The sequence below is a fragment of the Bos mutus genome, chromosome 22, assembly GCF_027580195.1.
Source record: "Bos mutus isolate GX-2022 chromosome 22, NWIPB_WYAK_1.1, whole genome shotgun sequence".
NCBI classification, from domain to species: domain Eukaryota; kingdom Metazoa; phylum Chordata; class Mammalia; order Artiodactyla; family Bovidae; genus Bos; species Bos mutus.
Window position 1 is genome coordinate 56,116,967 of NC_091638.1, and position 18,362 is coordinate 56,135,328.

Here is an 18,362-nt window from a genome sequence, read left to right on the forward strand (position 1 = left end):
ATTTTGGAGCCCCCCCCAAAATAACTGACTCTGTTTCCATTGTTTCCCCATCTATTTCCCATGAAGTGATGGGACCAGATGCCATGATCTTTGTTTTCTGAATGTTGAGCTTATCCATACATACTGGGAAAACCATAGCTTTGACTAGACGGACCTTTGTTGGCAAAGTAATGTCTCTGCTTTTTACTGTGCTGTCTAGATTGGTCATAGCTTTTCTTCCAAGGAGCAAGTATCTTAATTTCATGACTGCAGTCACCATCTGCAGTGATTTTGCAGCCCTAAAAAGTAAAGTCTGTCACTGTTTCCATTGTTTCTCCATCTATTTGCCGTGGAGTGATGGGACTGGGTGCCATGATCTTAGTTTTTTGAATGTTGAGTTTTAGTTTAGTTTGATAGTATTTTGTTCTTAAGATACAAATAAATAACACATGTGGGAATTACTTTTCCATAGTGGTATGCCTGTCAGTACTTTTCCCAATGTAGGGTTTTATATGTGTTGATGTGTACTGCAGTTTTGACCAGAGTAGGCATTGGGTAGTGCTTCCTGAATGAATGATTAGATCTGTAATTTTAATGCTTTCCAGAAATACTGTCCTCTTGCTCATGTTTCTCATGTTGGCAAATAATTAATGCGTTATTAGTTGATGTTTGCCGTTAATAATAATATACTCTCCCTACCTAACAACCCCTTCCCCTCCATAAACCGTCTATTTTTATCCTAGAATTTTGTAAAATGTTAAGATGAAAAAGACCTCATTTTTCAGGAGCATGTTACCTAATGGAATCAACATAGAAAAATAAAAAATAGCTCTGCCTGGTATTATTTGGCTTTGAGTTGTATTGTTCTCTACTTAGGCTGGCTGGTTTATAATTTGATGAAAGTAGCATATTTGAGTATTATTCTTTTAATCATTAAAAAAAGTTAAAATATACTGAATTTTCATTGTATTGTCTTTTATAACTTTAAGTTGCCTTCATTTCTATGGAGCAGATGCTCATTTGAAGGAATTTGTATGACAGTCTTTTTCTGTTTATCCTGCTGGAAGTTTGATCCACTCGGTTGACAGCTTTATTTTCCTTTGCTCAAAAGCCAGCACTAGGCCCACAGGAAGGAAAGGAACCTAAGCTGGAGCCAGAGGCTGGGTCGCATAGGCCTGAGGGGGGCACAGTCGGAAGCCTTGCAGTTGCTTGGCCTGGACCTGTCAGAACGGGTCTGGGGGGCTCTGGCTGTGCCATGGTTTATGTGTGTGCTCCAGAGTCGTGATCCTGAGAATGAACGCATTGTGAGCACAGTTCGGAAACTGTTGTATAGATTGCTCCCGGAAGGGGAAGAAGCCCACCTGAGAGACCCCACTGTTGAACAGATCCTGGGTTCACTGGTTTAGTTTTCTCTGAGTGCGCCCAGTGCTTAAACTTTTGCCTCATCTCAGCAGCCACTGTCAGGTTTTTGAAGGCAAGTTAGTTCGTGGAAGGGACTTTGTGTGATAGGAAGACAGAGTGTGAGATTAAATATATCTTAGCTCTGGCCTGAGTAGATACTGTTAAAACATGAGATGGATATAAAATAAGCTTTCTCTTCTGGTTTCAGGAAAGCATAGTGGGAAAAAAAAAAAAAGTAGGATTCTTTTCTAATTTCTGTGGATCCAGCTAGGATATTACATCTTGCATTTTTAAGGCATTTAAAAGTACAGACAAAAGGACAGGACAGTCTATATTTGAACAGTGTTAAGTACAAAAACATGAATTGATGAGGTAGTAGTATCGTTCCATATTATTTTCTATCAGGACTTAGCCTTTGTTACACATTATGCATTTATCTTTTCTTTACAAAAGAAATGCAGACTTTTCAGTAAAGTACTAACGGTTTTCAAATAACACGTAATCTGAGTGTTAATTAGAAAAGAATTTACAATTTTGCATTAAATGTAACCTTTCTTACACCTTAGGCTTCCCTGGTGGCTCAACTAGTGAAGAGTCTGCCTGCAATGCAGGAGACCTGCCTTCCATCCCTGGGTTGGGAAGATCCCCTGGAGAAGGGAAAGGCTACCCACTCCAGTATCCCAGCCTGGAGAATCCCATGGACGTTGCAAAGAGTCAGACATGACTAAGCGACTTTCACTTCTCTTTCTTACATCTTACTGTTAAGTTGTCAAGAGATTTTTGATGAGTGATTCAATCTCCTTTCTCTTTGTAGGTCTGTTCAAAGTCTTGAGTTAGTCTTGGTAGATTTTGTGTTTCTAGGAATCTGTCCATTTCATCTTGGTTGTACAATTTGTTGCACACCTTTGTTCATACTGTACCCTGGTAATCCTTTTTATTCCCATAGAATTGATAGTTATGTCCTCACTTTCATTTCTGATTTTGAGTCTGTCCTCTTTTCTTAGTAGTCACTCTAGCTCAAAGTTTGTCAGTTTTGTTCATCTTTTCAAGGAATCGGCTTTTAGTTTCGTTGATTTTCTCTATTGTTTTTCTCTTCTCTGTTTCATTGATTTTTGCTCTCATCTTCTTTATTTCCTCCCTTCTCCACTTTTGGGTTTAATTCCTCTTTTTCTAGTTCTGTAAGTTATAAGATTGTGTTTTTGATTTATGATCTTTCTTGTTTGTTAGTGTGGGGATTTATAGTCTATAAATTTCCGCCTCTGTGCGGCTTTCTAAGTGTCCCATAGATTTTAGAATGTCATGTTTTCATTTTCATTCGTCTCTAAGTTTTTGCTAATTTCCCTTGTGATTTCTTTGATTCGTTAATATAATAGTGTGTGGTTCAATTTTCACGAATTTGTGAATTTCCAGTTATCTTTCTATTGTTATTTTCTAACTTCATCCCATTCTGATTGAAGATAGTTTGTATCTCTTTTAAAATATATTGAGACTTAATTTGTGAGCTGCTATGTGGTCTGTCCTTAAATGTATCCCACGTACATTTCAGAAGAATGTGTATGCAGTTGCTTTTGAATGTCTTAGTCTTCAGTGTCTGGCTGCCAATAGTGGGGGTAAGGGGTAGGAAGATGGATTGGGGGAAAAAGGGTCAGTTCAGTTCAGTCGCTCAGTCCTGTCCGACTCTTTGCGACCCCATGGACTGCAGCATGCCAGACTTCCCTGTCCATCACCAACTCCCAGAGCTTGCTCAAACTCATGTCCATCGAGTTGATGATGCCATCCAACCATCTCATCCTCTGTCATCCCCTTCTCCTCCCGCCTCCAATCTTTCCCAGCATCAAGGTCTTTTCCAATGAGTCAGTTCTTCACATCAGGTGGCCAGAGTATTAGAAAGAAGGATACCAGTCCTTTAAATAAATCCCTTGGAAGTCACTTAGCTAGAGAGAGAGGGCCTTGCAACTACCGGGGATCAGAGGGATGAGGAGGAAAGGTGCAACAAAAATGAGCACCTCTCTCTGCATCTTTGTGATCAGAAGTAACAGTCAGTGGTCAGAGCATAGATCACATAGATCTGCAGTATTTGGAGAACAGAGTCTTTTTTGCCCACCCTAGCTCCTATAAGCTGTGTCCAAGCTGCTCTGGAAGCTTGCCCAGCTGACCTCCGTGTTGCTAGAGGAAGCTATGTAGCTGCTACAGTGCTAGGAGTTGAAATTGAAATTAAATGCAACTTACTGTCCAAGCCTTCGCTTGTAAGTTGCAAGCCTTAAATAGATTCCATAGTTCCAAAATACAGCAGACAGATTCCACCAGTGCATTTGTTGTCTTGTAGTTAGCAACTACTCACTGGACAGTCTAACTTTGACCGTATTTCTCACTTTTAATGGAGCATTGTATTTTAGTATCTTGTATTCTCATGTTTGCACGTTTGTTCATTTACAGAACAGTTTAAGCCAAGGCACTAGAGCTACCCATTCTTTGTAGTCACTGTGCTTTTAGTAAGGTCTTCTTGCTTCAGCCATTTTTACTGAGTGAACTCAAGTGAAGTGAAGTGAAGTGAAAGTTGCTCAGTTGTGTCCGACTCTTTGTGACCCCATGGACTATACAGTCCATAGAATTCTCCAGGCCAGAATACTGGAGTGGGGAGCCTCTCCCTGCTCCAGGGGATCTTCCCAACCCAGGGACTTAACCCAGGTCTCCCTCATTGCAGGCAGATTCTTTACCATCTGAGCCACAAGGAAATGTGATAAAGCTATATTTGTGACTGAGGAGATTTCATTTTTCAAAGTAGTAAATATCTGTTGAACTTACTTGATTACGTCTTTCTCATTTCTGGCTCAACTCTTGGGTTTCTTGTCTATGCATTTATAAACCAAGGAGGTCAAGAGAAAGGTTTGTTTTGAGTGTGAATGACCAGGCTGGGAAAAGATGTTGCTAAATCACAAATACCCTTAGGAGGGAGCCAGAAAAATGTTGTCCTTTATAAAATAGAAGCATGAGAAGAAATAATGACTTCAAGAATAGAACTGCTGAATAAATTTGCAGTGTAGCAAAGCATAAAGTATGTGTTCCCACTGAAACCACTTCAGATGACCTACAGTGAAGGAGAAAGAGCAGGAGTTGAAGACGTTTTTAAAATCCAAAAAACATGACTAAGTTTTATTTCTAAACTTTGTGTTCATCCATTTACTCTAGAGAGATTTAAGATTGGCTCTGGGTCAGTTGAGCAGAGTTTGACATTCTGAAGGCATATTGAAATGTAACATTTATATTATGTGTGTGTACATGCTCAGTCACTTCAGTTTTGTCTGACTCTTATTGACCCCATGAAGTGTGGCCCTCCAGACTCCTCTGTTATGGAATTCTCTAGGCAGGAATACTGGAGTGGGTTGCCGTGCCCTCCATCAAGGGATCTTCCTGACCCAGGGACTGAACCTGTGTCTCCTGCATTGCAGGTGGAGGCTTTACCCACTGAGCCTCCTGGGAAGCCTGCTATTTGTATGTGACATTAATTAATAATAAATACTAGTGTATGTTTATTTTGAGTATTCTTTCCTGTTTTGAATTACATATCGTGAATACTTGATGTCAGAAATTTGAAATTAAGATTTTTTAATTGAAGTATGGTTGGAAAATTCAGCAGCGGCCACAGGACTGGAAAAGATCAGTTTTCATTCCAATCCCAAAGAAAGGCAATGCCAAAGAATGTTCATACTACCTCACAATTACACTCATTTCACACACCAGCATATTAAAAGCAGAGATACTACTTTACCGACAGAGTTCCATATAGTCAAAATTATGGTTTTTCCAGTAGTCATGTATGGATGTGAGAGTTGGACCATAAAGAAAGCTGGGTGCTGAAGAATTTATGCTTTTGAACTGTGGTGCTGGAGTAGACTCTTGAGAGTCCCTAGGACTGCAAGGAGATCAAACCAGTCAACCCTAAAGGAAATCAGTCGTGAATATTCATTGGAAGGACTGATGCTGAAGCTGAAGCTCTGATTCTTTGGCCAGCTGATGCGATGAATGGACTCATTTGAAAAGACTCTGATGCTGGGAAAGATTGAAGGCAGGAGCAGAAGGGGATGACAATGGATGAGATGGTTGGATGGCATCAGAAACTTGCTGGACATGAGTTTGAGCAAGTTCCGGGAGTTGGTGATGGACAGGGAAGTCTGGTGTGCTGCAGTCTATGGGATCACAGAGTCAGAGGTGACTGAGCGACTGAACTGAACTGAACTGATTTACAATGTTGTGTTAGTTTCTCGTGTACAGCAAGCTGATTCAGTTATACGTATGTGTATATATGTATTCCCTTTCAGATTCTTTTCCTTTTTAGGTTGTTACAAGATATTGAACATAGTTATCGGTGCTGTACAGTAGGCCTTGTTTATCTGTTTTAGTAGTGTATATCTTTTAAGCCCTAATTTCCCAGTTTATCCTCACCCGCTTTCACCTTTGACAACTGTAAGTTCATTTTCTCTGTGAGTCTGTTTCTGTTTTGTAAGTAAGTTCATCTGTATCATTTTTTGGATCCCACATATAATATTCCGCAGATATTCTGTGATATTTGTCCTCTCTGACTTACCTCACTTCGCATGATGCTCGCTGGTCTGTCCTTGTTGCTGCAAATGGCATTGCGTCATTCTTTCTATGACTGAGTATTTTACCACTGTGTACACACGCTACATCTTATTTATCCATTCCTCTACTCATGGATGTTTAGGTTGCTTCCATGTCTTAGTTATTAGTCATAGTGCTGCTATGATATTGGGGTGCATGTATCTTTTTGAATTGGAGTTTTCTCCAGATGTACGTTCAAGAGTGGTATTGCTGGGTCATAAGGCAGCTCTGTTTTTTCTTGATAGCTTTTTAGGGAAAACTCCATACTGTTTTCCATGGAGAAGGCAATGGCACCCCACTCCAGTACTCTTGCCGGAAAATCCCATGGACGGAGGAGCCCGGTGGGCTGCAGTCCACGGGGTCACAAAGACTGGGACATGACTGAGCGACTTCACTTTCACTTTTCACTTTCATGCACTGCAGAAGGAAATGGCAACCCGCTCCAGTGTTCTTGCCTGGAGAATCCCAGGGACGGGGGAGCCTGGTGGACTGCCGTCTATGGGGTCGCACTGAGTCGGCCATGACTGAAGCGACTTAGCAGCAGCAGCAGCAGCAGCAGCCATACTGTTTTCCATAGTGGCTGCACCAAAAAGTGCACTTACACATTGGAAAAGTCTTTATTTCCTCTTCACTTATGAAGGATATTCTCACTAGATATAGAATACTGGTTGAACAATCTTTTTCTTTCAACATTTTTTTAAAGTTGCTAAACCCCTATTATCTTGCTTGCAAAGTTTCTGACAGCAAGGTTATTATAATCCTTATCCTTGTTCCTCTGTATATACTATGTTTTCCCTCTCTGGTTGCCTTCACGATTTCCCTTTTTCTTTTCAGCTATTATTTCAGCTAGCTATTATGCCTAGTTTTGGGGTTTCTTTTAAGTCTTGTTTGACATTTTTGGACCTTCTTAAATCTGTATAGTTTGGTGTCTTGTCACTTAACCATTCACATATTTCTTCTGCTTTGTTCTTTCTTCTCCAGGCATTCTGAGTATATTACACTATTTGATATTTTCCCACAGTTCTTGGATGTTTTCTCTTGTTTTATTTTCCTACTTCTTTTCTTCTTTACATTTCAATTTGAGTAATTTCTGTGAGCCTGTCTTCAAGTTCCCTGATTCTTTTTTAGCTGTTTCAAATCTACTAAAATAATTTGTTGTTTATTACCATGTTTCTCTTTCTAGGATTTCCACTATATTCTTTATGATTTCCATGTCTCTGTCAAACTACCTGTGTGATCTTGCATGTTGTCTACCTTTTCCATTATTCTCTACCATATTAATCATGTTTTAAATTCTCTGATAATTCTCATACCATGGCATTTCTGAGTCTAGTTCTGATGATTGCTTTGTTTCTGCAAACTATGTTTTTATTAAAGTGGAGAGTGAAAAAGTTGGCTTAAAGCTCAACATTCAGAAAATGAAGATCATGCCATCTGGTCCCCTCACTTCATGGGAAATAGATGTGGAAACAGTGGAAACAGTGTCAGACTTTATTTTTTGGGGCTCCAAAATCACTGCAGATGGTGACTGCAGCCATGAAATTAAAAGACGCTTACTCCTTGGAGGGAAAGTTATGACTAACTTAGATAGCATATTCAAAAGCAGAGATATTACTTTGCCAACAAAGGTCCGTCTAGTCAAGGCTATGGTTTTTCCAGTGGTCATGTATGGATGTGAGAGTTGGACTGTGAAGAAGGCTGAGCGCCAAAGAATTGATGCTTTTGAACTGTGGTGTTGGAGAAGACTCTTGAGAGTCCCTTGGACTGCAAGGAGATCCAACCAGTCCATTCTGAAGGAGATCAGTCCTGGGTGTTCTTTGGAAGGAATGATGCTAAAGCTGAAACTCCAGTACTTTGGCCACCTCATGCGAAGAGTTGACTCATTGGAAAAGACTCTGATGCTGGGAGGGATTGGGGGCAGGAGGAGAAGGGGACGATAGAGGATGAGATGGCTGGATGGCATCACTAACTCAATGGACGTGAGTCTCAGTGAACTCCGGGAGTTGGTGTTGGACAGGGAGGCCTGGCGTGCTGCGTTTCATGGGGTCGCAAAGAGTCGGACATGACTGAGCGACTGATCTCATCTGATCTTGGCATGCTTCGTAAGTTCTTGGTGAAAGGTGTCCATTTTGTGTAGAACAGGAAATACTGAGGTGAATATCTGATATGCTTGGAGAAGACTGCAAGCTTCCTTCTGCTGAGCCTTTAAGGTAGAATTTAAATTAATCTGTTAGGGGTTGGGCTATGTTTAAAGAGTATTATTGCTATGGTTACCAGCATTGATACATGTTGTTGCCATGGAAACCAAAGACTTCAAATTTCCCTAGTGTCCATTATATCCCGGCTTAGCTTTGGGTTTTCTCTTTGTGCTGTTTCACACAGTGAGTTTGTTTATTGCAGCTATATTCCATTATTTTTACTCAAAGCTTGTTAGCAGAGACATTACTTTGCTGACAAAGGTCCATCTAGTCAAAGCTCTGATTTTTCCAGTAGTCATGTATGGATGTGAGAGTTCGACTATAAAGGAAGCTGAGTGCCAAAGAATTGGTGCTTTTGAACTGTGGTGCTGGAGAAGACTCTTGAGAGTCCCTTGGATTGCAAGGAGATGAAACCAGTCAATCCTAAAGGAAATCAGTCCTGAATATTCATTGGAAGGACTGATGCTGAAACTCTAATACTTTGGCCACCTGATGCAAAGAACTGACTCCTTGGAAAAGACCCTCATGCTAGGAAAGATTGAAGGCAGGAGGAGAAGGAGATGACAGAGGATAAGATGGTTGGATGGCATCAGCGACTCGATGTACCTGAGTTTGAGCAAGCTCCAGGAGTTGGTGATGGACAGGGAAGCCTGGCATGCTGCAGTCCATGGGGTCGCAAAGGGGCAGACATGACTGAGCGGTTGAGCATCTGAACTGAACTGAACTGTTAGCATGATAGTGGAGGTTGAGGGGAGTTCTGTGATGATCTGGTACGCCTCAGATTTAGGCAGGCACTAGAACCTGGGTCTCTTGTAAAATTTTCTGTTTCTAGGAGTGGAGTTGTTCCCCTTCTTTTTTCTTCCTCAACTGCTGTGTCTATCTTAGGTTTTATATTCCCTCCCCTTTTTTAATCTTAAGTTTTTTTCTTAATAGATTTTAACCAATAGTAGTTTTTGTTTGAATTTCCTATTCAAAGCAGCCTTCTCTGCCCCTGTATTTTATTTTTTTGGCGTCACCATGTAGCATGCAGAATCTTCGTTCCCTGCAGTGGGAGCATACGGAGGCTTAACCACCCTGGACCACCAGGGAAGTCCCTAAGCTAATAGGGGGTAGATTTGGGCTGATTGGCGTTGGCTGCAAGCTCCACAAGGGTGGGGGCTGGGATAAGAAGCTTCTTTGCATTCTCTCAGATTCTATCTGCCTCCCCCCCACCCCCCTTCCCCCACACACACAGCCTTTGAGGTTCCTGGCAGAAAAGCCTGTAATAGGGTAGAGCCTCTCTCCTGATTGCAGTCCCTTGAGACTTGGCACTCTCATACTGGCCCACATTCAGTGTCCAGCAATTGGTCAAAATTTGTGATTTAATCGTCCTGACTGCAGTGGAATTCCTGCATGCTCTTGGGGCTGTATTTCCTTTGGTTAGAAAGAAAGCTTTACCTCTAGGATTATAGGTGCTTGTCTAGCATCTTGTGTTACTCCATCCCTGTTGCATTGTCTGCAGGTTTGGTCAGGTGGCATTGTTGGTGGTGGGGAGAGAGCGGTTTTATCCACTGTGAACCTTAGGAGTCCACATTGTGGTCAGAGAAGAACTTGTGAGACTTGATTTAGTGCTCAGCATATGGATCACTTTTTGTAAGTGATCTCTTTGAACTTGATAGAGTATTCTGCAGTTATTGGGTACTGTCTTATACAAATGTCTGTTTAGGTCCCCAGTTTGTTAACCATGCTATTCAGATCTAACTCTCTTTTTCTTCCGATTTAGGTCGTTTATTCTATCAATTATGAGAGATTTTAAAAATTTCTCCATTATGATTATAGATATATTTCACTTCTTGTAGGTCTGCTAAATTGTGCTTTATGCATTTGGAGGCTATGTTATTACTTGCATATAAATTTTAAATTATGTCTTTCTAATGAGTTCTGCGTTTAATCCTATGAATTATATTACCTCCATTAATGCTTTTTGAATTATAGTCTACTTTGAGTACTACTAATAAAGCTTGAGCAGCTTTTGTTTAGATTATGTTTGTTAACCCTTTCTATACATTTTATTTTAATTGTTCTCTATATTTGGCATGATTCTTTTACACATCATAATAGAGAATTTTTTTTTTTGGCCACGTCACGGGGCTTGTGGGATCTTAGTTCCCCAACCAGGGAATGAACCGGGCCACTGCTGTGAAAGTGCCGGGCCCTAAGCACTGGCCCAGCAGGGATTGACTTCCGTTTCTTATTTAGTGTGATAGATAGTCTTCTTCTTTTGGTCCACTTAGATTTAATATAATTATTGGGATATTTGGGTTTGCATTTGATATCGTATATTTTCCTTTTTATATGTCTTATCTGCAATCTTGCTTTCCCTCCTTTTTGTATTTATTTGCATATTTTAATTCTGTTTTTCCTTTCTGCTAGCACAATAGTTATGTCCTTTTCTATAATTTTAAAATGTTTCCCCTTGAGATTAAAACATGTATTTACTTTCTTTTTTTTCCAAATGTGTAAGTTTATTTTTTCCTGACATAAGAATAGTCATAATGTATATACTTCGAGAGGTAGAAAAAGTTAAAGATGGAAAGTCCCCCCTCACATCTGCCCACCAGCCACCCAGTTCTCCAGATGACTCAGGATGAGTACCCCCAGTGCAGTCATCTGGCCTCTTCACTGGCCCCCAGTGTGTAGCGTGTGTGCTGCTCTGCAGCTGGGAATCTCGGCCTGTATCTTCCTGCTCATTCATCCATCTTCTCATCTTTCAAAGTGCAGTGAAAGCTTCTTTGTTCTTGAAACTTTTCAAGGCAAGTGTCATCGGATTTCTTCACTTCTGATGGTAATCATAGTTGTCCTTACACATTCTAGCACTTAATTATGTTGTTCTGTGCTGTTTCTCTTAAGCTTCAAGTATGTAAACTCACTTTCCATCCTAGATTACTTCCTTGAGGGTAAGGTAGGATGCTTTGTTTGTGTAATTTGGAGCACAAAGCAGATGCCCCCCAAACACATGCCTGAGTAAATTGCCTCTGGTAATGGCTGTTTTCCAGGGAATTTTCCATTTTGGTGCATCTTGAGCCTCAATTATTCATGGTAGACATACTTATTAAGAGTTGCTTTTGAACGCAAAATTGTGGATGGAGAATTGGAAGCTACTTGAAAGATACTTGCTTATAAAATTATGCTTCTTTTCATGTTGGTAAGGAATCTGCCCACAATTCGGGAGGCCCGGATTCAATCCCTGGGTCGGGAAGATCCCCTGGAGTAGGAATGGCAACACACTCCAGTATTCTGGCCTGCAGAATTCTGTGGACAGAGGAGCGTGGCAGGCTACATACAGTCCACGGGGTCGCAAAGAATCAGACATGACTGAGCGACTAACACACTTATTTTGCATTTCATTTTACTTTAAGATTAGAATTAATGGACTATCCATTCCTAATTCAGTATCATAGTGTAAAAAGATTTATGAAATATACTTTTTTTTTTAATATTGACGTTCCTCAAATTGTTTTTTCTTGATTATAGTTTTTTTTTTTCATTATTTCTTTGCAAAATGAGAAAATACTGAAAAACACTAGAAAAAATTACCCTGTACTACCACTGAGAGCTAAATGTTACCATTTTGTTATGTGTATACTCAGTTTTTTCCTATGTTTATATAAATAAACTCCCCTCTTCTAAGTTTCCTACCTTGTAATTCTTAATGTTTGCTTTTCAGCTTTCCCTAAAAGGATTCCAGAACACCTTAGAAGTGCTTGAGGAAGAGTGATAAAGGCAAGTATCCAATTTGTTAGCGTCAGTGAAATAATTTGGTTCATAGCCAAACCAAAATGCTTTGGTCACCGTGTCTATCAAGAAAACTAAAAAGTTGGGAGTAACAACTTAAAGGAAAAAAAAAGATAGTTCATATATAATTCGAATTTTTTTTTTTTCAAAACTGTTGTAGAAAATTGTTAAAATTCTGAGAATTTAACCAAGTTTTCTGAAATACCTGGTTTGTCGGTGGCTCCCATTTCCTCCTCTTTTTTCCCCGCTTTCCACCCCTTCCTCCTGCCCCCTTTCTCCCATATCCTTTTGTTCCCTTTTCTCTCTATTGGTTTCCTCAGGCTTACTTAGAAGGACTTTACTTTTCAGAGAAGCCCTGTGAATAAAAGAGAAGCCAACATTTCCTTCTTATGAAAGAACACTTAGCTTTACAGTTGAACTTGTTTGTGTTAAACCAGAGATAGCAATACAGTTGTTTGGGAAGTTTAATAAGCTGAACAGCAGTTATTATTCATTTGAATTTTACTACTGTCTTACAGAAGAAAATAGGGGAGTCTTAAAAAACATTCGCATTATTGAATTATTTTAGTGCTTGCTTTCTTCTTGTCACAAGTTTTATATAATGGTTATAGCATTACGTTTTACAGTCAGTGCAACAGGTTGTTGTTTCAAAATTCTTATCTAACAATTTGATGCTTAAAGCTCAGTTTAAGTTTCTTTGGTGTTCTGTGTTAGGTAAGCTTCTGTTAGTATCATGAAGATATGTTTTGCCTTTAGAAATCCCAGAATTTACTACTCCTCTACTAGGTAATCTGTGCAGCCATGTAGATAGCCTATGCAAGCTTTGGCTTGGAAATCAACACCCTGTTTCTGGGTTTTCCTCCAAATGCTGGCATATCCTTATAATTAATCATTCTTTTAAATTATATGAGAATAAATGATATAGACATGCTAATGAAATCTCAAATGAAGATACAGACATTTAAAAATGTACCATATTTTCCATTTTTTTAAAACCAAGAAGCAGGTTTATGTGAAGTGAAGTTAATGTGAAGTGAAGTGAAGTTGCTCAGTCATGTCTGACTCTTTGCAACCCCATGTACTGTAGCCTACTGGGCTTCTCCATCCATGGGATTTTCCAGGCAAGAGTACTGGAGTGGGTTGCCATTTCCTTCTCCAGAGGATCTTCCCGATCCAGGGATTGAACCCGGGTCTTCTGCATTGTAGTCAGACGCTTTACCATCTGAGCCACAAGGGAAGCCCCTTGATTAGTTTATAACACTGCCCAATGAAGCTGATCTGCTGAGTAATAAATTCCTTGTATGTTTATATATGAGACAAGTAGATTGGTGTTCTAACGAACCTTGATACCATTCCTCTCTTTATGGTGTCTTTTATTATCATGGGAGAAACTTATTTTATATGTTTTACTTTCAAAATAGCAGCAACAAAAAATATGTTGTATTATTTAGCTAATGCAATATAAATAAGGAAAAAAGTAATTTACTTCCTCATTATCAGCCTGCTGCTTTCACATCCTTCTATCTTTTCGGGGTCTAAATATCCCAGTACAAGAAGAGGTTGATATACAGTTACTGGATTATCTTGGTTACATAGCCCTTTTTGTCTGAGAAGCTCCATGCTTTGCAGAGTGAAAATAATTCAATAACTATTAGTCTGCACTAGAAACTCATGAGGGAAGGTCAGGATAATTAAATACATATACTGTTGACAACATTTTTGCCCACAAGGAGCCCCAGAAAACTCCATATAGCCCAAAACATTTGTTTATGTCGGTAGGATTAAGGGCTTCTCTCTTGGCTCTCCCAAAGGGAAAAGGAAAAATAAAAGCAACACAGAGTCGGGAAAAGGGTGAGAGGCCCCAGCCGTGTGGCAGGTTTTTGGTGCAGCCACAGAGAATTTGAGTGAAAAGCAGTGAAATTTCCCATCCTCGTGACTGCTCCTCATTTGCCTAGTTTGGGAGCAAAGAATTTTGTGGTATTTAGTTAGTAGGAAGGTACTGGTTAAAGGCCTTTAACCCTGTCAACATGGTTTATGCTCCTGAGTCATGAAGAGGTTAGGAGATGGGAAGATAGGCATGTAAGAGTGTGGTCCGCAAAGCCACAGTGACGGTGTCCATCCACGTTCATGGTGAGAGGGTCGTCTGAGAGAAGTTACCAGGAAGAAAGGTCTGATGGGTTTGCATTCCTATCCCTTTGGACTCTAGGAGTCTGGAGGTCACCGTGAACTCTTAAATCCAACTGATTTATGCCTTTCAGATTGCTGTTTGGTGGCCAGAGGTCTGTCTGCGTATGCCCAGACCATGACCACCCTAAGTGCTTCAGACTTGGTAGTGACTTAGTGGTGACTTCAAACTGTTCAAAGTCCTTGGTGTAACGCAGGGAGTTTTAAAGCCCTTTGAAGGAAAAGTTGAGGTAAAATATAGAAATAAAGAACTTCACGCACCACATTTTGTCCTCTGTAGCAGGTTCTGTACATTAATGCAGTTTTGTTTTACATACTTGCAGAAACTCAGTTTTTTAAAAAAAGTTTTCTATTATGAGAAACCTTATCCCTACCACACCCTCCCTTTCTTTGGCATGTGACTTCCGTAACTGTGGCAGTTATGCTGACCTTACATCTCTTAGTTTCAACTTCCTTTTAATTTCCTGCACTTTAATGTTGGTGTGTGGTTGCTATTTGACCTTTCTTTTTCTCTCCTTTTTAGTCATACCCAGTTACTGTGTCACTTCTTTGCTTTTGAGTTTGTGTGAATACAGCCGTCCCTTGGTACCCATGGAGGACTGGTTCCAGGACTCCTGCAGATAACGAAATCCTCAGATGCTCATGTCTCCTATATGAAATGGCATAGTATTTGCATAGAACCATGCGCATCCTCCCATATACCTTAAATCATCTGTAGAGCATTTATAATACCTAATACAACGTAAATAAATGCTATGAAAACAGTTGCTGGGAGCATGGCAAATTCAGGTTTTGCTCTTTGGAAATCCTAGAACTCCTTCACCCCAAATGTTTTCCATCTGAGGTTGGTTGAATCTGCAGATGTGGAACCCGTGCATATGGAGGGTGGGCTGTACATGGGCAGCCTCTTGTCAGAGTCGACCCTTTTCAAAGAAAGGGATTCCTTTGAGTCTCTTTCTTTGTTCACTGGTTCTGAGCCAAGCTCTAGTCTCTGAAGACAGATTCTTTCTGGATCATGTACTCATTGTACCGAAAGGTCGTTTGTGTTCCAGCAGAGAATCCAACCTATAAGATTTCAGTTTGCATTTTCTTCTCAAAAGAGCAAACCTTCTCAAAAGAGAAGTGTCTAGTTGCCAGTGACCTTGATGAATATAAATGATAACTGGAAATTCCTCTTTTCCATTAAAACCCACAATGCAGTTAGATTGGGATGTCCACGTTTCACAGTTATTCTTTGAATTTACTATATTGAGCTTCAGCATGCAGATAATTAACTATGGTTGTGATTGAGAGGAATCATTTCAATTGCCTCAGCTAGACTGTCTGTATTGAATGCTCTGTGCTCGGATGTCTCTCGATTTCCCAAGTAATGGCTGTTCTCTCAAATATTATTATGGTTTGCATTCCAAGATGACCCTTCTAGTATGTAGTTCCTCTTCACATTGCAACTTGTAGGGAGTTTTTTAACAGCGCTGTTTTTTCATTTCCTTTGTACTTGTTTCGGAGCTTTTCCTCCTATTCTAGAAAATAATCATTACCCACTATCTAGAAAACTATCTTTTAATCTTCTGATTAAAGATTGCTTAATGATAGTGTCTACTTCTTGGGCTAGTGGCATGTTTTTCTTTTAACACTGGAGTTTCTGCATGGATTTATAATACGAGCTTTTTTTTTTTTTTTTAACATTAGGTAGGCATGAAGCCTTCGTCTCACAGCTGCATGTGTAGTTACTGTCGAAGCAATGCCTACCTAATTTGACAGTCGTGGTGTGTTAAAAAAATTTTTTGAGTTTGCAAATAAGCGTATTAAGTCTACTGATGGAGCCTTCGGGCAGTGAACAGTTATTTGAGGACCCTGATCCCGGAGGCAAATCCCAAGATGCAGAGGCCAGAAAGCAAACAGAATCAGAACAAAAGTTGTCTAAAATGACCCACAATGCTTTGGAGAACATTAACGTGATTGGCCAAGGCTTGAAGCATCTCTTCCAGCACCAGCGCAGGAGGTCGTCCGTGTCCCCCCACGATGTGCAACAGATTCAGGCAGACCCAGAGCCTGAAATGGATCTGGAAAGCCAGAACGCGTGTGCTGAGACTGATGGTGTCCCCACCCACCCCACAGCTCTGAATCGTGTCCTGCAGCAGATCCGCGTGCCACCCAAGATGAAGAGAGGGACGAGCCTGCACAGCAGGCGGGGCAAGCCAGAGGCCCCAAAGGGAAGTCCCCAGATCAACAGGAAATCTGGCCAGGAGATGGCAACTGTCATGCAGTCCGGCCGACCCAGGTCTTCATCCACTACTGACGCTCCTTCCAGCTCTGTGGTGATGGAAATAGCTTGTGCCGCTGCCGCTGCTGCTGCGTGTCTGCCGGGGGATGAGGCGTCTGCAGAGCGGGTAAGTTTCTGTTAAATTACCTGTTAACTTCTTGTGCTTTATATCTAGTACTCTGCACACTTTGCCTGGGTGACTGAAAAGAAGTATCTCTTCAAGTACCCCGAGGCTGTGGCCAAAGATAGTTTCCCTTTTCATTAAATAAGTGGGATGAAGAGTAATCATCATAGCTAATAATGAACGCTTCTAATTATATTCCTGTTTGCTTCCTAACTTGTTGCCTCAGATGATTCCAGTGCAGTCAGCCCACGAGTTTTAAGAATTACTGAATCCGAATTTCTGGAGCTCCCATTCAGCCCGGTCGGCAAGCTTAGAGCTATCTGGACCGCTCCTGCTCTTTAATGACATGACCCCCAAGGTTGCCCCCATTCTCCATTCCAAATCAGTGCCCTAGTTTAGGCCTTCATCTGTCTCACTGCCCTTTCAGATTCTTTTTTTCTCCATGCTGGACACAGCTTGTGAGAGCTATCTGAAATACTAAAGTCATTGTCATTTCCACTGCTTAAAAAGCAGTCACTGGCTCCATCATTTCCTGAGGGGCAAAGAAAGTTCTTTAAGATGATACACAGGACCTCCCATGATTTAGCCCATGTGGACTTCTTTACCTCCTACAACTTAACAGCTAGTACTCCTTTCTCACGCTTTTTATTTTTCCTCTAAAGTTTTTCCTTTTGTCCATATCTTGACTTACTCTTTCATTCAGTCATTTGTTCAGCAAACATATAATGAGATGTTCCAGTCACTGTGGATACTGTGATGAACAGAAAAAGATGTGATCCTTACTCTCATGGAGTTTATTATCAGATGGGGACACATATTAAATAATCACTTGAGCAAATCTAAAGTTTCAACCGTGGCACATGCTACTGGAGCCTATTACAGGAACTTAGGACCTAGTTAAGGATGTCACTTCTGTGAGGAAATGGCAAAGATTTGGAGGGTAAGCTGAGGTAATTAGGTGATGGAGAGAGAACTCCAGGTGCAAAGGTGCTAAGATAGAAGGACGCTTTCCTGAGTACGAGGGACGGGATGGCAGGTGTGTGTGCGTGTCCATGCAAGCACACAGAGGGTAAGGCTGGAGAGAGAGAGAGGAAGGAGTTCATACAGAGGTTTGCAGACAGTGTTCGGGAGTTTTTCTCCATTTAAGAGGAATGAGTAATATCAAAGCATTTTAAGCAAAGGGGACAGTTGCACCTTTATGATTAGAAAATATCACTGTGTTTATGGTGTGAAGAGTAGATTAGACTGGGTTCAGGTGGGATGCAGATAGATGAGCTGGAAGGCTGTCGTGTCCAGAGAGATGACAGTAGTTTGGATCAAAGACGAGACGGTGGGAGCGGAAAGAAGAATTACCTAAGGGCAGGGGTGTGTCTTACTCCTCATGCCAATAGTTTGGGCTTCACTACGTGGGTCAGTGGTAGAGAATCTGCCTGCCATTGCAGGAGGTGCAGAATTGATCCCTGAGTCAGGAAGATCCCCTGGAGGAGGAAATGGCAACCAACTCCAATATTCTTGCCTGGAGAATCCCATGGACAGAAGAATCTCGAGGGCTAACAGTCCATGGGGTCGAAGAGTCAGATACGACAGAGCGACTGAGCACGGATCCAATACTTTGGCCCTTGAATTATTGGTTTGATGAATTAGAAGTAAATAGATAGGGAGCAAGAAACGATATCTAGTTAGGGAGTTTGAGAGTGTATGCAGAGAAGTTTTTGAAATGGAGTAATCTTTCATTTAATTATTCATCAATACTTATTAAATACCAACTATGTACTAGGCAGTTTTCTAGGTAGTTAGAATACACCAGAAAACGAAACAG

The 18,362-nt window shown here is 40.8% G+C and overlaps 1 protein-coding gene across 6 annotated transcripts in view; it reads left to right on the plus strand.

Annotated features, from left to right (window-relative positions):
* Positions 1–18,362, plus strand: part of TMCC1 (transmembrane and coiled-coil domain family 1) — a 156,546-nt gene that overhangs the window by 29,898 nt on the left and 108,286 nt on the right. For 4 of the 6 annotated variants that reach the window (XM_070360201.1, XM_070360200.1, XM_070360203.1 and 1 more), the window contains 2 exons: positions 11,905–11,960; positions 16,275–16,546. In XM_070360201.1, coding sequence (XP_070216302.1) covers positions 16,316–16,546 — 231 coding nt within the window. In that variant the 5' untranslated portion in view covers positions 11,905–11,960; positions 16,275–16,315. Of the gene's footprint in view, positions 1–11,904; positions 11,961–15,841; positions 16,547–18,362 lie in introns of those variants that run through there. The other 2 variants (XM_070360199.1, XM_005902830.2) reach the window with 1 other exon arrangement.